The sequence below is a fragment of the Polypterus senegalus genome, chromosome 2, assembly GCF_016835505.1.
Source record: "Polypterus senegalus isolate Bchr_013 chromosome 2, ASM1683550v1, whole genome shotgun sequence".
Classification (NCBI taxonomy): domain Eukaryota; kingdom Metazoa; phylum Chordata; class Cladistia; order Polypteriformes; family Polypteridae; genus Polypterus; species Polypterus senegalus.
The window spans coordinates 163,877,826-163,896,380 of NC_053155.1; the positions used below are offsets into that span (position 1 = coordinate 163,877,826).

The window sequence follows — 18,555 nt, forward strand, 5'->3', positions numbered from 1 at the left end:
ATAAGATGGGGCGAGATTATTTAAGGCTTTATAAACCATAAGCAGAATTTTAAAGTCAATTCTGAATGACACAGGTAACCAGTGTAGTGACATCAAAACTGGAGTGATGTGTTCTGATTTTCTTTTCCTAGTTAGGATTCTAGCAGCTGCATTCTGCACTAGTTGCAAACGATTTATATCTTTTTGGGTAGTCCTGAGAGGAGTGCATTACAGTAATCTAGTCGACTGAAAACAAACGCGTGAACTAATTTCTCAGCATCTTTCAGTGATATAAGAGGTCTAACTTTACTTATGTTTCTTAAGTGAAAAATGCTGTCCTAATGATCTGATTAATATGTGATTTAAAATTCAGATTACAGTCAACAATCACCCCTAAGCTTTTTACCTCCGTCTTGACTTTTAATCCTAATGTATCCAGTTTATTTCTAATAGCCTCATTGTATCCATTATTGCTGATCACTAAAATTTCAGTTTTCTCTTTATTTAACTTGAGAAAATTACTATTCATCCATTCTGAGATACTAGTCAGACATTGTGTTAGTGAATCAATAGAATCAGGGTCATCAGGTGCTATTGATAAGTACAGCTGTGTGTCATCAGCATAGCTGTGGTAGCTCACGTTGTGCCCTGAGATAATCTGACCTAACGGAAGCATGTAGATTGAGAATAACAGCGGACCCAGGATAGAGCCTTGTGGAACACCATATTGGATATCATGTGTCTTGAGTTGTAATTCCCACAACTAACAAAATATTTTCTCCCTGTCAGGTAGGATTCAAACCAATTTAAGACACTGCCAGAGAGGCCCACCCATTGACTAAGGCGATTTCTAAGAATGTTGTGATCAATGGTGTCAAATGCAGCACTCAGATCTAAGAGGATGAGAACAGATAAATGGCCTCTGTCTGCATTTACCCCAAGTCATTTACTACTTTAACGAGTGCAGTTTCTGTGCTGTGATTTGTTCTAAAACCTGACTGAAATTTATCAAGAATAGCATGTTTATTTAGGTGGTCATTTAACTGCATAATGACTGCCTTCTCAGAACTTTACTTAAGAAGGCAGGTTAGAGATGGGTCTAAAATTTTCAAGAGCTGAGGGTCAAGATTATGTTTCTTAAGTAGGGGTTTAACTACAGCAGTCTTAAGACAGTCTGGGAAGACCCCAGTATCTAGTGACGAATTTACTATGTCAGAACATTATCAATTAGCACGCCTGATACTTCTTTGAAAAACCTTGTTGGTATCGGGTCAAGACGCAGGTGGAGGGTTTTAATTGAGAGATTATTTTTTTAAATCAGGTAAATCTATCCTAGTGAAAGAGTTTAATTTGTTTATAACAGGATGTTGGGGTTTAGGGGATCCTTAGTGTTGGGGAGATATACTATGTTATTTCTAATATCATTAATTTTTGATTGAAAATACAGCGACAGCCTCACAGGTTTCACTGGAAGCACTTAGGAGGCATTCCTTTGAGCTACCTGGGTTTAGTAGGCGATCAATTGTTGAAAATAAGACTCTGGGATTACTAGCATTGTTATTTATAATCTTGAGAAATAGCAGCGTCTCTCAAGACGGACAGTGTTATTGTATTCTGTTATTTTGACTTTTAATATTTCGTGGTGGATAGTAAGTTTAGTCTTCCTCCATTGACGCTCAGCTCTACGGCATGTTCTCTTTAAATCAGACACTCTTTGGGTCTTCCATGGTATAACAATGCTAGAAGATTTTTTCACTGTCTTTTCAGGTGCAACTATGTCAACAGCAGCTCTCACTTTAGAATTAAATCTTTCCACCTTACTATTTACATTGTCCTCGCTATTATAGCTGGCACTATAAACGGACTGATTGCTTAAAATGTTTGTAAGTTTTAAAGCTGCTGCGAATCAAAGAAGCGTTTTTAACAATATGCTTCTCATGAGTGTTTTTATCATTATTTCTATATTAAAAGTAGAAGAAAATGGTCTGATAGACCAATATCAATGATCTGTTTTATATCAACTTTCAGTCCTTTAGTAATCACTAAGTCTAATGTATGACCTGCTTTATGTGTAGGCTGATTTATGAGTTGTCTCAAATCAAAAGAATCCAGGAGGCTCATAAATTCTTTTACTTTTAGATCACACTGATTATCTATATGAAAATTAAAGTCGCCAACTATTAGGAGTGTGTCATAGTTAGTAATTAAAATTGACATTAAGTCAGAGAATTCCTCAAAAAACGGCGCGTTATATTTAGGAGGTCTATACACGGATAGTACTAGAACTTGAGAATCTCCATGAATAACAACGGCGAGATACTCAAAGGACTTGAACTTACCAAAACTGACATCTTTACATTTTAATCGGCTCGAGTAAATGTTAGCCAATCCGCCCCCCCTTTTTCCCTGGCGGTTTGCATGAGTAAAACTGTAATCCGGAGGCGCAGATTCGATTAAAACTGCCGCGATCTGAATTCAGCCATGTTTCATTTAGTGCAATAAGATCTATTTTTTTATCACTAATAAGATCGTTGATAAAAAACGTTTTGTTAGTTAAAGCTCTAACATTTAATAGTGCCATATTTAATGTTTGGAGGTGCAGAGATGAGTACTATGCGTTATTGTTATTTGGAATAGGAACTAAATTATTATTAGCGCTCTGTGTATTTTTTGTTTAATCTGTGATCTGTTTTTATAGTTTTAATACATTGTTCCTCTAAAATAGTGATTTTAATTAGATTATTGGAGTTTATGCCGTATTTCCTAGGTTTTCTACGTGCATTGAGATTGCTTATTACAGTATTAATGGTGTGCACTTTAACGGAAGACTCTATTAAACATTCATCATGTCCTGGCACAGCAGTATTATTTCGGAAGGGGTTAAGAGCAGAGATAGATAGTCAAGAAAAACGAATTACCTTCGATATGTTTTGGAGAGGACCCGGGCGAAACTGTTCGGATGCAGGCCATCACGCTTGAAGAGACGCGCCTTTCCAAAAAGAGATTCCAATTGTTGATGAAACCGACATCCTTCTTCTTGCAGAAACCCTGTAGCCAGTTGTTCAACCCTAGCAGACGACTGTAGTACTCGTTGGATCGTCTGACGAGAGGTAGTGGACCCGAAACGAAGATCTTTGCCGATGGGGTCCTCTCCTTCGTGTCTTTAATCAAAGCTGCGAAGTCAGCCTTCAGGATTTCTGATTGTCGGTGCCTTATATCGTTTACGCCGGCATGCAAGACGATTGATCCAACTGCCCTCTCCTTGTGTTTCTCGTAGACTGCTGGCGCACGTTTCATTACATCTCGTACACGAGCACCGGGAAAACAAGAAACAAACAATTTTGCATTAGGGCATGCGACATTAAGGTTTCTAACGATAGAATCACCCACCACTAATACATCACCAGGTGCTGAAGGCGAAATGGGGACGCGGAGAGGGTCAAACCGGTTCTGAGATAAAATGCTCGCCTGTGCCGATGGAGGTGCTCTGGCCTTGAACCCCCGCCTGCATAGCTGAAATCCACCGAGGTCAGCAGCGCGTCACTCCTACGAGACGCGGGGTGAGGTCGGCACAACGCGGGGTTGATGTTTCGCCGGTTCCAGATGGCAAGGACGGTTTATCCAACAGCCGGGCCTTCAGATTTCTCAGGTATTTCCGTCGGGACAGGAGTTTCTGAATCTGTTCATCAAGTGCTTGGAGTTCCTCAATTACGATTTCAACGCGAGTTACCCCACTGTCGGCCATTTTCTACTTCGTGCCCTAGGAGAAATGAGAGAGAGAGAGAGACCAGTTCCCTGTTTCAAATCTCACAGCTTGGATTGCTGCTGTCATAATCGGTTTGAGTTTCCTGGTTTGTTTCAATTACGACAGTATTTGTAGGACTTGTGTTGAAGAGAAATTCGGCATCTGTCAAGCGTTGTAAGTATACAACCGGTTTCATCGATAACTTCACATCCAGCTTTTGAGAGTTTAAACATTCATAAACATCAAAGTGTCCACTACTGAAATCGTCACCTGGCAATCTAAGATGTTTAAGAGGCATTGGCGGTTGTCGAAAAGTGTAAAGTATTTGGCCATTTTGGTACACTTGAAAGCGACAACCGAGCAATTCACCGGCAGCCATCAATTCACATGCAGATCCATAGGTGAAGGACTTAAGCATTTCACTCTTCTAGTGCTCCTGAGTAGTATAATTATCTCCTGTACCGTCATTAGTCCACACCTTGAACCTGTCCCAGTCATTCAATACATAAGACACAATGTTCCTCCGGATATCAAGAGTGAGCCTGATATGACCGTGCAATATGTAACAAAGAGAATGGAAAAGGCAGGTGCCATCTCCGGGCATAGAAACCACTCGGTAAGTGACAGTTCTTTGATCGATGGTGAACACCTCAATAGACATGTTAATGGGGGTACGGTTGGAATAATAAAGGAAATGGGTACCTGAACAATGTAAAGTAAGTCTAAAATACCTACACAATAACTACTGTATAATCGTAATAAATGAACAATAAAACAGCGGAGAAGCCGTGGATTAAATAAAAAGGCTGTAGTTATCAGCAGGGAGACGTGAATCCCTTATATAGGCAGGAAGCCAACAACGTGGGAGGCGTACCAAATTTCTTGAAGATGGGCCCATAAGTAACAAAGACCATTGAAAAGTTCAATATGGTGGCCGACAGTGGCAGCATACCACCGAAATAAGTACCAAATTTCAGCCTTCTACCTACACAGGAAGTTGGAGAATTAGTGACGTTGGAAAGTTCAATATGTCGGCTGAAATGGGCGTCATACCACCGAAATAAGTACGTACATCGGTTTTGGTTAGCACAGGGAAGCCGCCTACCAAATTTCGTGAAGATGGGGCATGAATAAGAAAGTTCAACATGGTGGACGTTGTTGACCGTTGTGACCGTTACGTGTAGAATTTCGAAATGAAACCTGCTTAACTTTTGTAAGTAAGATGTAAGGAATGAGTCTGCCAAATTTTAGCCTTCTACCTACACGGGAAGTTGGAGAATTAGTGACGTTGGAAAGTTCAATATGGTGGCTGACAGTGGCATCATACCACCGAAATAAGAATGCATTACATCGGTTTTGGTTAGCGCAGGGAAGCCACCTACCAAATTTCGTGAAGATGGGGCCATAAATAAGAAAGTTCAACATGGCGGACGCTGTCGACCGTTATATTCCGTTATGACCGTTACATGTAGAATTTCGAAATGAAACCTGCTTAACTTTTGTAAGTAAGCTGTAAGGAGTAAGCCTGCCAAATTTCAGCCTTCTACCTACACGGGAAGTTGGAGAATTAGTGATTAATGAGTGAGTGAGGGCTTTGCCTTTTATTAGTATAAATTTTCTTCCCACTGTTATTCAACCACATTTATTTGTGGGTGCTGCCTACTTAGAACTTCAGAGTGCTCAGTTACTATGGCAACATTCCTATAATCCGGCAGGAGTGTGCTGTGTCTGACATCACCAATATCACATGCCTGAACAAAAATTGGCTTTGTGTAAATAAAATGTAACAGTGATAAAAATCAGCTTTTAAATTTCCAGTCGTAAAGCTGATCCTAAAAATGAAATGGTCAGAAATAAAAACTAGAAAACAATCCAAATTATACGTACAAAAAAATGCTTCTTATTACCTTCCTTTGAAGATGGAAACTCTGAAACAATTACAGTACAATACTGAGTATGTAAATCAAATGCTTGTACCCAATGACAATCCTCTGGGCCAAATCCTCGCCAATGAACATGCCTCTGAAGCGTTTCTTTCTAGAATATAAAATTCTTGGATCTCCTGATCTCCTTCAAACATAACTGGTGGAGGTAGCTATAAAAACAATGCAAAATGACACAAATAAACAGATTTGAGAAAAGACACATGAAATGAAGAATGAATTTTAAAATTAACTGGTAAATCTAGATGATAAATGACTGGACTAATCTATTTAACAATATTAAAAATTCAATGTACTGTATATTTGACTGAACTTACATAATAATACTCTCAGACTGTTGCCTTGACTAGCAAGCCACTTCTTCCTCCCAACCCTGTGTGCAGGATGACATTTTCTCTCCTTGTCACTCAGCAGAGGTCCCAACCTTCAACAAATGTTCCTGAACTCTAATTAAACTAGCAGACAAACTATCCAAAAACTCAGACAGACTGGGGCCTCATGTATAAATGGTGTGTATATACAAAAATGTTGCATATGCTATTTCCACGCATATTTTGAGATGTGTAAAAACTAAACTTGGTGTGAGCCACACACATTATCATGGCATCCTCAGACCATGCATACACACTTTTCTGCTCGGTTTTATAAACTAGAGGTACCAAGCATCAAAGCAGTGCTACTGTTTCTGTGTCATTTACCTTTCTTTTTCATATTTGCATCCATGACACAGGCATTATCAAATATATTAAAATTAATTGCATATTGCTTACAAATTTAATTCACTTGATTGTAATCATTCCATAACAATATAATGGTGTACAGAATGACCAAAATATTCTAACCACAATAGGTGCTTTAGCATTGTTAGAAGACATCACAAATTGAAGAATTAGAAGAGTGTGCATATTTATAGATGATGATGACTGGCTTCTAAGTAGATTTTGATTTCCAAGAGCTATCCTCTTGGATCTGTGTGCTGAACTGGCACTGGCTTTACAAAGGCAGACTTTGAGGAATTTATGCTCTACCTTCTCATTTACAAGTTCTATCCACCCTCAGTTTTTTAGCCACAGGGGCTTTTCAACATGAACCTGCTGAACCATTGGATATTTCACAAACATTACTGAGTCACGCCATGCCAGCTGTATAGGATGGTATTGTCCACTTGTCATTCAGATATATAAGATTTCTTTATACTGTGGTTGAACTGTGAAAAATTAAAGCACAATTCACATCAAAGTTCAGATTTGCAAATGTAATCAGAGGAGTCACCTACATATACATTGCTATTGCAATGGCTCTGGACAAGATACATTAGCCAGGGATGAATAACCAGAAGAATGAGCTGGCATTGCTTCATCTATAGCACGAGAGCCTATAAAAACTGCAACTCTGCACAGTCACGGTTGCTTTTTCTAACTAGTGTGGCGAAAGGCAAGTAGTCATTTTAAGAATAGCTAGTCATCTAAAAATGATGTAAACAGCAGAGAATCGATCCGTTGTGGAAATTGGTACCGATGCTACACTATAAAGGCGCCTTCAGTGAATTAATTTGCTTATTTAAATAGAAAGCATTTCCACTCTATTAATGTGCTGCTCTATAGTCCACTGAAACTGTGTCACATTGTGTAAACATGTAGTGTGCTGCATAATGTGGCACACAATCGTGGCTTGCCTGTACATTAAGAGATGTAATATGATGAACCTGACTCTGACCCATTAAATGATCACCAAATCGGACAGCATTTATATATATAATTCACTAAGGCAAGACGACCATGGAAAGCACGCCGGAAGGGGCGTGGATTCACTAAGCCGCCGACAAGTGAGACACCTATGGAGCACGCAGGAAGGAGCCACGCCCACCAACTCCAAGACCATTGGATACGACGACAACTCGCAGAGCCACGCCCACCAACTCAGGCAGCGGCGACACAGCAAAAATGGCGTCATCTTTAATTCGTCTGTCGTAGAGGCAACATGCAGCTCCGACCCACGCTGACTGTTCATAGAGGCATGTTTCTCGCGGAGGTGAATCGCCATATGCAGCGTGTAAAATGGTTTGCGAGGGGTATCCCATGGGATCCTTAAAACAATCCTTTACAACTGAGGTTAGAACACAATGAAGTAAGCAGTCTTTAAAAATGAGTTTTCGGTTATAACACGCGACCGGCGTGACCATAGCAAACTGTTTTACATGCTACATACAGCAATTCGCATCCGCGACAAACATGCGTCTTCTTAGATGCTCCAGCACTTTGTACACACCCCTCTCCCACCTCGCTACTACCGTGGTCGGGTGTCTTGGTGAATTATATATAGAAAGGCAGCCAAAACCGCACAGAGCAATGAAAAGTCTACGTGAGTCACAGGTGCATCTGAACTGTACAAAGATGACAACGACTCGAGTGACGAGTTGAGGTAGCAGTCTTTAAAAACCTCTGTTTCATTACCGTCTCACCTGCTTCACCAATGCATGCCCCGCAACAGGGCAGCCAACCAGGTAACCAAAGTCTTTGGGTTCAGGGGGGAGTATGGCTACAAAGCTGAAACTTAAAGGAATTGACGGAAGGGCACCACCAGGTGTGAAGCCTTCCGCTTCATTTGATTCAACACAGGAAACCTCACCTGGCCTGGACATGGAGAGGATTGACAGATTGATAGCTCTTTCTCGATTCTGTGGGTGGTGGTGCATGGCAGTTCTTAGTTAGTGGGGCGATTTGGCTGGTTATTTCCGAAAACGAACGAGACTCCCGCCTGCCAAATAGTTACACGACCCAACAGCGGTCGGCGTCCAAATTCTTAGAGGGATAAGTGGCTTTCAGCCACATGAGATTGAGCATTAACAGGTCTGTGATGCACTTGTATGTCTGGTACTGCACACGCGCTACACTGAATGGATCAACGTGTGTCTAGCCGGCGTGGGTAAGCCGTTGAACTCCATTCGTGATGGAGACCGTGGCTTGCAATTGTTCCCCACGAACAAGAAATTCCCAGTACGTGCGGGTCATACGCTCGAAATGATTACGTCCCTACCCTTTGTAAACCCCTCCCCCCGACTCAGCTAGGGAGTTGGGGGCGGGCACATAAGCGGGCAGTGCGTACTGAACAAGCGCCGTTCAACCCCGTCCTTTGCTTTGGAAAGAGAAGGCGCGACTGTGCTCCTCCGGTTTTCAGTCACGGACAATTGTATGTTGGTTCATAGTGTGCATTGTTGCATTGTTATTTTTCTTGGTGGTTTATTAAATTACGGATCTTTCAAATGTTTATTTTTTCCTCTGTGCTTAAAAATCATTTAAAAAGCGTCCTGATTATGCGGCGTACGCCGCGGGTTGGCTAGTTACAACTTAATTTGAATGTAATTAGCAGAATGTAAAAACAGGTAATTAGATGCAGCTTTTATTTTTTAATCAATTTATTTCATTTTTAGTCAATATCACATAGTACAACATTTATATTGTTTATATTGTCCACATCTCTTACAGCCTCAACTATTGAATTTTGTGACTCCTAAACAGCATCCATCAGCACACAGCCAGATGGTTGCCTAGCGGTTTCCGAGGCAGAGAAGGCAACAGCAGCAACACCACTGCGTGGATCTGCGTCCTTGACGCAGGTGTCAGCTTTTGTTATATTGTCTTAAACAGAATAAACAAGACGGTGGGGCTATGTCATTTTCACATTGATTTTGATATCTGACCACTTCTTTTTATTTCGGGCACTGTGCGACTTTCTGAACTTGAAGTTTCTCCACCACACTGTATCACTCCATCTACTTCCTTTTGTTGCTTATACTACTGCTTAAGCCAACACATATTACATTTTTCCTTGCCTTCAATTTGCATTTGCTGAAATTCTTATTTTTTCCACATGATTTTGCCATTGTGTTTAATTAAAACATCAAACAGTGGGGGCTATTTATATTGACCAAGACCAATGGACACTTTTAAGTTTTAACAAATATGCTATTTGAGTCGGGAAAGAACTTCTGCAAAATGATTGACATAAGAATCCAGATCTTGAGAAAAAAACTATATATATACCAGAATGCAGTGACCCAATAAATCACAAAAAATATGATTGACAAACAAGCACTGTCTGCGCATTAGCTAACCCATATAGCATTACAAGATACTTCTAATGGCCTGATATAGTGGTGGTTTTAAAGGTTTAGCTGCAAGACTATAAACCATAAAAAAGTAACTATTGAAGTTTTACACAGAACCTGAATCAATAAATACCCAGGAAGAAACAAGTTTGATTTCAGTTGTGATTGACTTCAAATGACACCAATTTATTTAATTCTCCCTGCAGTTTTGGTACAGTTGGCAATTAAATGCAGGATACTCTGTGGTGATGCACATGAGCATGCATGCCCATTTTGTCAATTTCTGTCAGCCCCTGCTGATCTGGGATTTTAAACTATAGAAAACAGAAAAGGATTCATAGTTTTTGTCTCCAGTCTCCATCCCTAACATCTATCTCCAGCCTTTTGACCTACACTATAGTTCAACTAAATATTCCTCCAACTTGTATTTTGCCATCTCATCTTTACTTTCAGCTGAAAGCCCACTTCTAAACAGTGTTATCAAAGTGTCATTTTCCCAGCTAGAGTCTGCAAAAGTGTTTAAAAAATAATTCTACATACTTCAATGGATTCACTGCCCTGCTTGAATTTAAGTAGTTTATTGTGTGTCATTTGCTGTATATCAGTCTGATCAAAAATATTATACACATTCTTTTAGAACATTTTCTAAGTTGAATGTGCATTGAAGTTTATTTGCAAAGAGAACTGATCCAATAATAACAACAATGTATTACTTATATAGCCCAAAATCACACAAGGAATCCTCATTGGGCTTATTTTTTGACAGCCCCTCAGCTGTAACTACTAGGAAGACAAGAAAAAACTCACCCAGAGAAAAACAGTGTAGGGAAAAAGGAACAAATCTTGGGAAAGCAATTCGGAGAAATTACCTTAGAGGTAATTTGGGTGTGAAATGGGTGTCAAAAATAGGGTAAATAAAATACACAAAACAGAATACAAGTAATCTTCTTCACAGTGCTAGATGGTCAACATTGCAAACTCAATCTCCCATCCAATTGGCCTGTCTATGAGTAGAGAAACAATAAAAGCAACAATACATTTTTGCTCTATCAGCTGAATATGTTTGGGGTTGCTAATCAAAAATCAATTCACATTGGTTAATACACATGAGAAACGTCTTTGACTCTCCTGAAAAACGCTCTGGAAGGGGAATGTGAAGTTCTGAATCACTAGTAGCTGAAACATGTACAGCAGCACCGTCAGATTGTTGTTGTCACTGGAGTTTATTAATTTTATTAATCTCTTGCTTCAAAGGACTTGTTAGTTTGTTTATTTGTTTGTTTATTGCTTCTTGTTCCTCTCTTAAGCAAGTGAGCTCAGTGACTACTGAAATCGTCTTGGTGCTGCACACTATCTCTTGGTATTCTAAGGACACATTACTATGCCTGAGCATTGTTGTGAGAAAGATGACCAGGAGATGAAAAGATGAGTCAGAGGATATTTTTAAATGGAAGTCAACAAACTAAGAAGACAATAAAGTCACAAACGCCAAAGGACAACATGAAAGCAAAGGTCAAACTATGTTGTGTTTTGATTTATATTTTTTAGTACAGGGAACCTATGATGGCCTTCAGGGATAATAAAGACAGGAACTCAGTATTACTGGTTGCAAATATTTGTTTTTAGTGTTCAGGGTTTTATTAAAAATAGTATTATGATTTTAGGGATGTTATTAGTCTGTTGCTTTTGTTCTTTTTATATCTATTTTGAAAAATATTTTTAGATGTCTATTTAACATTTATTAATGTTTTAAATATTTTAGTTTTGATTAATGGGGGGAATTAACTTTTAACCCTCTATTAAAAAACAGATAATTTAAATAATTGATTTTAGTAAATTATTGGACACATTTGAAAGTATTATATGGATATTTTAGAACAGATTTATAGACTTTTTATTTAAATTATGGTTTTACAATTGGTAGGATGGGTGGGGATTGTAAAATAAAAGATTTATAATTGGGATGATGTGTGCCAATGCAATTCCAATATAGCCTTTGGGCTATTATCCCCTACCCTAAACCAGAAATAAGTTGTAACCAAAATATCAATCCTACCATTAGGGACTACTTGAATAAGAAATTAAGTACCAGCAAAGTTGACAAGGATGCATTATCCACCAAGGAGAAAAGTAATACACCATGGCTGCTATATTTATAGTTTCACATCTTGTGATATCAGAAACATGGCAAATATTGTCATATGATCAAACTCAAAATGATATGCGTAAATAAAATGTAATGGTAATAAAAGTTAACTTTTTATTTACCAACTTAATCTTTAAGCTAATGCTAAAAATGAAAATTTCACAAATAAAAACTCCAAAACAAGGAAAAATATGTAAAGATATGCAAAACATATGCTTATTATTACATAGTAGAGTAATTAATGTGTCATTTTGTCTAATATCTCAGCTTTGTATGTGTGCCACTTTACATTTATTACAATTAAATTTAAAACCTGAAAAACTCAAAATCAGCTCAAAAACTGATTTCTTCAAGTTTAACAAGACTTAAATCTTAAAAAGGTCCTCATGATTCATTGTTTTAGTGCTTGTTGGTGTTTGGCTGACAGTTCCAAAGCAACTTATATTACATTATCAGAATACTGTATAATTATTTGCACTTTTTATTCGGGGCAGGTTTTACTGCTGTCACAAAAATTTTATTATCATTCTGTAGTTTTGGTTTGTTAGGGAATCTCTGCGGTTTTGAACACAATTATCATCCAATATATTTTTTTATTACGGATTGTTCTCTAACACAACAGTGATAGATATACATTTCTGTATTTTGTCATATACAATTATTTTCACGTATCTGTTATTGATGCACGCAATACAGTCGGTTTTATTATTTTATACTTAAAATTAACTTCAGTATTTCGGAAGTGCGACCACTATAGGATAGCACATTAAAATGTAAATGCACTTGTAATCGGATTGTGAACGAATCGTTTAGACTTCACGTGGTGGTTAACAATGGACTGGACGCACATTTAGCAGAACTATGTATGTTCAAATCGCGTACGACAATTACATAATTTGAATTTTGCGTGGAGACATTGGCGTTTAATCCAGATGTGATCCTCACACTGGAGCTGCATTTTTATGGCAGGTCTAGCTATAACCAGGGTTAATTAAATCCGAACAAAATCCAGATGCAAAACGAACGTTCGTGTCAGGTATTAAGGGACGGAATATTTTTCTTAGAAGGCTTCTGAAAAAATATACGTTAAGGATTTACATGTATATAAACTGTTTTCATAGAGAAAATTTTCTTAAATTCTCTCAACTTTGTCCATCTTGTACTTTTCAATTTCAGTACTAGGAGTCCAATCGCAATATATATGGCACAATACTAGAGAAAACAAAAATCAAAACAAGGTAAAAAATCTCGCGATAACTACTGAACAGGAAGTTGATGTTCTACTCCCAGAGGTCTTCGCTTCATCCTGATACTGATAGTGGTTATTACTTTTTGTTGAATATCCGAGAAGATGCCTATGTAGTATAAATTTATTTCGGATATTACTTTTGCAAGTATTTTTTGTATAAAATGTTTAAAAAGGTGAAGAGAGTGAATTTCAGACGACGAAATAATTCTGAGGAGGAGGAGGATAGCGTTTCGTCGCCACAGTCTTTAGCGTGCACAACTGCTGAAGACAGTGTGCTTTGCCATTCGGAGCCTGTCTCACAGGATACTGTAAACGAGCTACATCAAGGGAATGGGGTCCAGAGTGTTCATCCTTTATTAAGGGAGAAGAAGAAAAAAAATAAAGAAAACAAAGACGCACCTAAAGCAAGCTTGCTCAGCTTTCAAGATGAAGAAGGTATTTTCGTGTGTATCTAGCAATGTTGTGTGCGAACGATACAGATTTATTTGGGAAAGCAATTTACAATTGCTATTTCAGCTTTCAAATATAAAACCTTATAATATGATCTTTACTTAGTCCTACCGCACATAGTCGCGCGATTATTAGCAGAATTATCCAGTTAATACGCCGAAAGCACGTGCCTGAGTTAATTTAGAAATTGTCGAATCATTTTGGCAGTGGCACGTACTTTGCAAATAATGTCTTCTGTTCATAACAGTACTGTATTTTGAAAACTTAAGCCATTAAATATTTTGAGTAATGCACAACTCGAATTTTATCTCCTAGTTTACTCGTAAGCGTTTTTTTGTCTTGGTTATCTCACACAGTATAATCCTTCGAAAGTAGTGATGGCGTCAGTAACGAGGATTTGCATACCAGACAAATGGACATTTAACTTTTTATATTTTTGGGTTTTTGTTTTAAGTTCTTAGTAAAAATCTCAAAACCCTTGTGTGTAAAAGTTTGAAATTACCATAATTTTTTTATGGTTTTGAGAGAAATGTATTGTGTGATTTTTGGGCTATACAAAAATAATATTGAAAATGGCTGTTATAGCATAAAATGAGTGATTTATAATTTATTACAGGTTAAGTATCCCAAATGTGAAATTTCCAAATTTAATTTTTTTTTATTTTTTACTGCAAAGCGAATGTGAACAGCACGTGAACAGATTCGAAAGGGTGGGTGGGTTTTCCACTTTGAAGCACCATGAAGCTAGGAGGCACAATCGATAACTGGGAGGTGTGGTACCTAGTGTAGCAGCTAGTGCCACTAAGCACCACTACTTGGTCAACTATTGGTGAGGCTTGTGGTGTTGGGGATCACTAGTGAAGTGCTGCGATACTGTATAAGTGCCGTGTGGCAGTTTCAATGTGCTGCATGGGGGTTTTGGGAGCAATATAGTAACATTTGCACTCCGCGTTAATGGAATATCACCACATACAGTTAACATAAGCAGCCTCATTCTTATGGAGGACTATCTCGGACAAAATTAAATAAATAAATGCCCAAATAAATAAAAGTACTTTGAAATGTGAGCATGAATAAATAAATATGTCATGAAATGAGAGCAAAAATAAATGTCACGAAATATGTTTTTCGTTGCCTATTTAATTTTGTCTAACATTCCTGCAAACCGTCATGAAATACGACTTGAAATAAAACTGTCACTTTAACTCGTCAAAGTTGAGAGGGTGGGCTCTAACACGCCCTCTAGTTACTAATTGGTGAATCGATAGCACAAGGATTTGTAATATGAATGCGCAGTAAATGATGTGTGAGTTGGTTTGGCTGCGTTTCCCAGCTTGATGAAGGGTGTCCCCAAAATCTCTCCATTTATTTATTTGTTTATATATATATATATATATATATATATATACATACTAGCAAAATATCCGTGCTTCGCAGCGGAGAAGTAGTGTGTTAAAGAAATAATGAAAAAGGAAACATTTTGAAAATAACGTAACATGATTGTCAATGTAGTTTTGTCACTGTTATGAGTGTTGCTATCTCGTGTGTGTATATATATATATATATATATATATACACACACACACACACAAGTATAAACATATATACAGTGGGTACGGAAAGAATTCAGACCTCCTTCAATTTTTCACTCTGTTATATTGCAGCCATTTGCTAAAATCATTTAAATTAATTTTTTTCCTCATTAATGTACACACAGCACCCCATATTGACAGACAAAAAATTTTTGAAATTGTTGCAGATTTATTAAAAAAGAAAAACTGAAATATCACATGGTCCTAAGTATTCAGACCCTTTGCTCAGTATTTGTAGAAGCACCCTTTTGAGCTAATACAGCCATGTGTCTTTTGGGGAAAGATGCAACAAGTTTTTCACACCTGGATTTGGGGATTCTCTGCCATTCCTCCTTGCAGATCCTCTCCAGTTCTGTCAGGTTGGATGGTAAACGTTGGTGGACAGCCATTTTTAGGTCAATTGGGTTTAAGTTAGGGCTCTGGCTGGGCCATTCAAGAACAGTCACAGAGTTGTTGTGAAGCCACTCCTTCGTTATTTTAGCTGTGTGCTTAGGGTCATTGTCTTGTTGGAAGGTAAACCTTCGGCCGAGTCTGAGGTCCTTAGCACTCTAAAGAAGTTTTTTGTCCAGGATATCCCTGTACTTGGCCGCATTCATCTTTCCCTCGATTGCAACCAGTCGTCCTGTCCCTGCAGCTGAAAAACACCCCCACAGCATGATGCTGCCACCGCCCTGCTTCACTGTGGGGACTGTATTGGACAAGTGATGAGCAGTGCCTGGTTGTCTCCACACATACTACTTAGAATTAAGGCCAAAAAGTTCTGTCTTGGTCTCATCAGACCAGAGAATCTTATTTCTCACCATCTCAGAGTCCTTCAGGTGTCTTTTAGCAAACTCCATGTGGGCTGTTATGTGTCTTGCACTGAGGAGAGGCTTCCGACAGGCCACTCTGCCATAAAGCCCTGACTGGTGGAGGGCTGCAGTGATGGTTGACTTTCTACAACTTTCTCCCATCTCCTGGCTGCATCTCTGGAGCTCAGCCAAAATGATCTTTGGGTTCTTCTTTACCTCTCTCACCAAACCTCTTCTCCCCCGATAGCTCAGCTTGGCCGGACGGCCAGCTCTAGGAAGGGTTCTGGTAGTCCCAAACGTCTTCCATTTAAGGATTATGGAGGCCACTGTGCTCTTGGGAACGTTAAGTGCAGCAGAAATTATTTTTGTAACCTTGGCCAGATCTATGCCTTGCCACAATTCTGTCTCTGAGCTCTTCAGGCAGTTCCTTTGACCTCATAATTCTCATTTGCTCTGACATGCATTGTGAGCTGTAAGGTTTTATATAGACATGTGTGTGGCTTTCCTAATCAAGTCCAATCAGTATAATCAAACACAGCTGTACTCAAATGAAGGTGATCTCAAGGATTATCAGAAGAAATGGAAAGCACCGGAGTTAAATATATGAGTGTCACAGCAAAGGGCCTGAAAACTTAGGACCATGTGATATTTCAGTTTTTCTTTTTTAATAAATCTGCAACAATTTCAAAAATTCTTTTTTTTGTCTGTCAATATGGGGTGCTGTGTGTACATTAATGAGGAAAAAAAATAATTTAAATGATTTTAGCAAATGGCTGTAATATAACAGAGTGAAAAATTGAAGGGGGTCTGAATACTTTACGTACCCACTGTGTGTGTATGTGTATATATATATGTATGTATATATCTAATATATATGTGTATATATACACTGCTCACAAAAATTAAAGGAACACTTTAAAGAAACACATTAGATACATCAGATCTCAATATGAAGTTGGATATCTATACAAATATCGACAGGGCAATGTCTTAGGAACAAAAGGATGCCAAGTCTTTTAATGGAAATAAAAGTTTTCTGCCTACAGAGGGCTCAATTGTGTAGACACCCTAAAATTAGAGTGAAATGAAGATGTGGCAGGCTAGTCCATTTTTCAAAAACTTAATTTCTGCTACTCAAAATGCTTTTCAGTATCTTGTGTGGCCCCCACGAGCTTGTATGCATGCTTGACAACATCGGGGCATGCTCCTAATGAGACGACGGATGGTGTCTTGTGGCATTTCCTCCCAGATCTGTATGAAGGGCATCCCTGAGCTGTTGTACAGTCTGAGGAGAAACCTGGCGGTGCCTAATGGACCGAAACATAATGTCCCACAGATGTTCTATTGGGTTTAAGTCAGGGGATCGTGAAGGCCATTCATTTGTTTCAAATCCTTCATCCTCCAGGTTCTGCCTGCATACTCTTGCCACATGAGGCCGGGCATTGTCGTGCATTAGGAGGAAACCAGGACCTACTGCACCAGCGTAGGGTCTGACAATGGGTCCAAGGATTTCATCCTGATACCTAATGGCAGTCAAGGTGCCGTTGTCTAGCCTGTAGAGGTCTGTGAGTCGCTCCATGGATATGCCTCCAAGATCATCACTAACCCCACCACCAAACCAGTCATGCTAAACGATGTTACAGGCAGCATAATATTCTCCACGGCTTCTCCTGACCCTTTCACGTCTTTCACATATACTCAGGGTGAACCTGCTCTCATCTGTGAAAAGCACAGGACGCCAGTGGTGGACCTGCCAATTCTGGTATTCTATTGCAAATGCCAATTGAGCTCCCTGGTGCTGTGCAGTGAGCACAGGGCGCAGTAGACATTTGGGCCCTCGGGCAACCCTCATGAAGTCTGTTTCTGATTGTTTGGTCAGAGACATTCACACCAGTGGCCTGCTGGAGGTCATTGTGTAGGGCTCTGGCAGTGCTCATCCTGTTCCTCCTTGCCCAAAGGAGCAGATACTGGTCCTGCTGATGGGTTATGTACCTTCTATGGCCCTCTCCAGCTCTCCTAGAGTAACTGCTTGGCTCCTAGAATGTCCTCCATGCCCTTGAGACTGTGCAGGGAGACACAGCAAACCTTCTGGCAATGACACGTATTGATGTGCCATCCTGGAGAAGTTGGACTACCTGTGCAACCTCTGTAGGGTCCAGGTATCACCTCGTGCTACCAGTAGTGACACTGACTGTAGCCAAATGCAAAACTAGTGAAGAAACAGTCAGAAAAGATGAGGAGGGAAAAATGTCAGTGGCCTCCACCTAAACCATTCCTGTTTTGGGGTCATCTCATTGTTGCCCCTCTAGTGCATCTGTTGTTAATTTCATTAACACCACAGCAGCTGAAACTGATTAACAACCAATATCCCATAAGTTTCATTGACTTTATGCTATACTCTGATTAAAAAGTGTTCCTTTAATTCTTTTGAGCAGTATATATATATATATATATATATATATATATATATATACACACACACACACATACATACAGTGCATCCGGAAAGTATTCACAGCGCATCACTTTTTCCACATTTTATGTTACAGCCT

At 39.0% G+C, this 18,555-nt stretch overlaps 1 protein-coding gene across 1 annotated transcript in view; it reads left to right on the forward strand.

The window, feature by feature from the left end:
• The first annotated feature begins 13,183 nt into the window (after positions 1–13,183).
• The window catches only part of paxbp1 (PAX3 and PAX7 binding protein 1), a 256,815-nt gene continuing 251,443 nt past the window's right edge, over positions 13,184–18,555 (forward strand). The window contains exon 1 of the mRNA XM_039744927.1: positions 13,184–13,605. Within this exon, the coding sequence (XP_039600861.1) occupies positions 13,332–13,605 (274 nt within the window). The 5' untranslated portion in view covers positions 13,184–13,331. The remainder of the gene's footprint in view (positions 13,606–18,555) is intronic.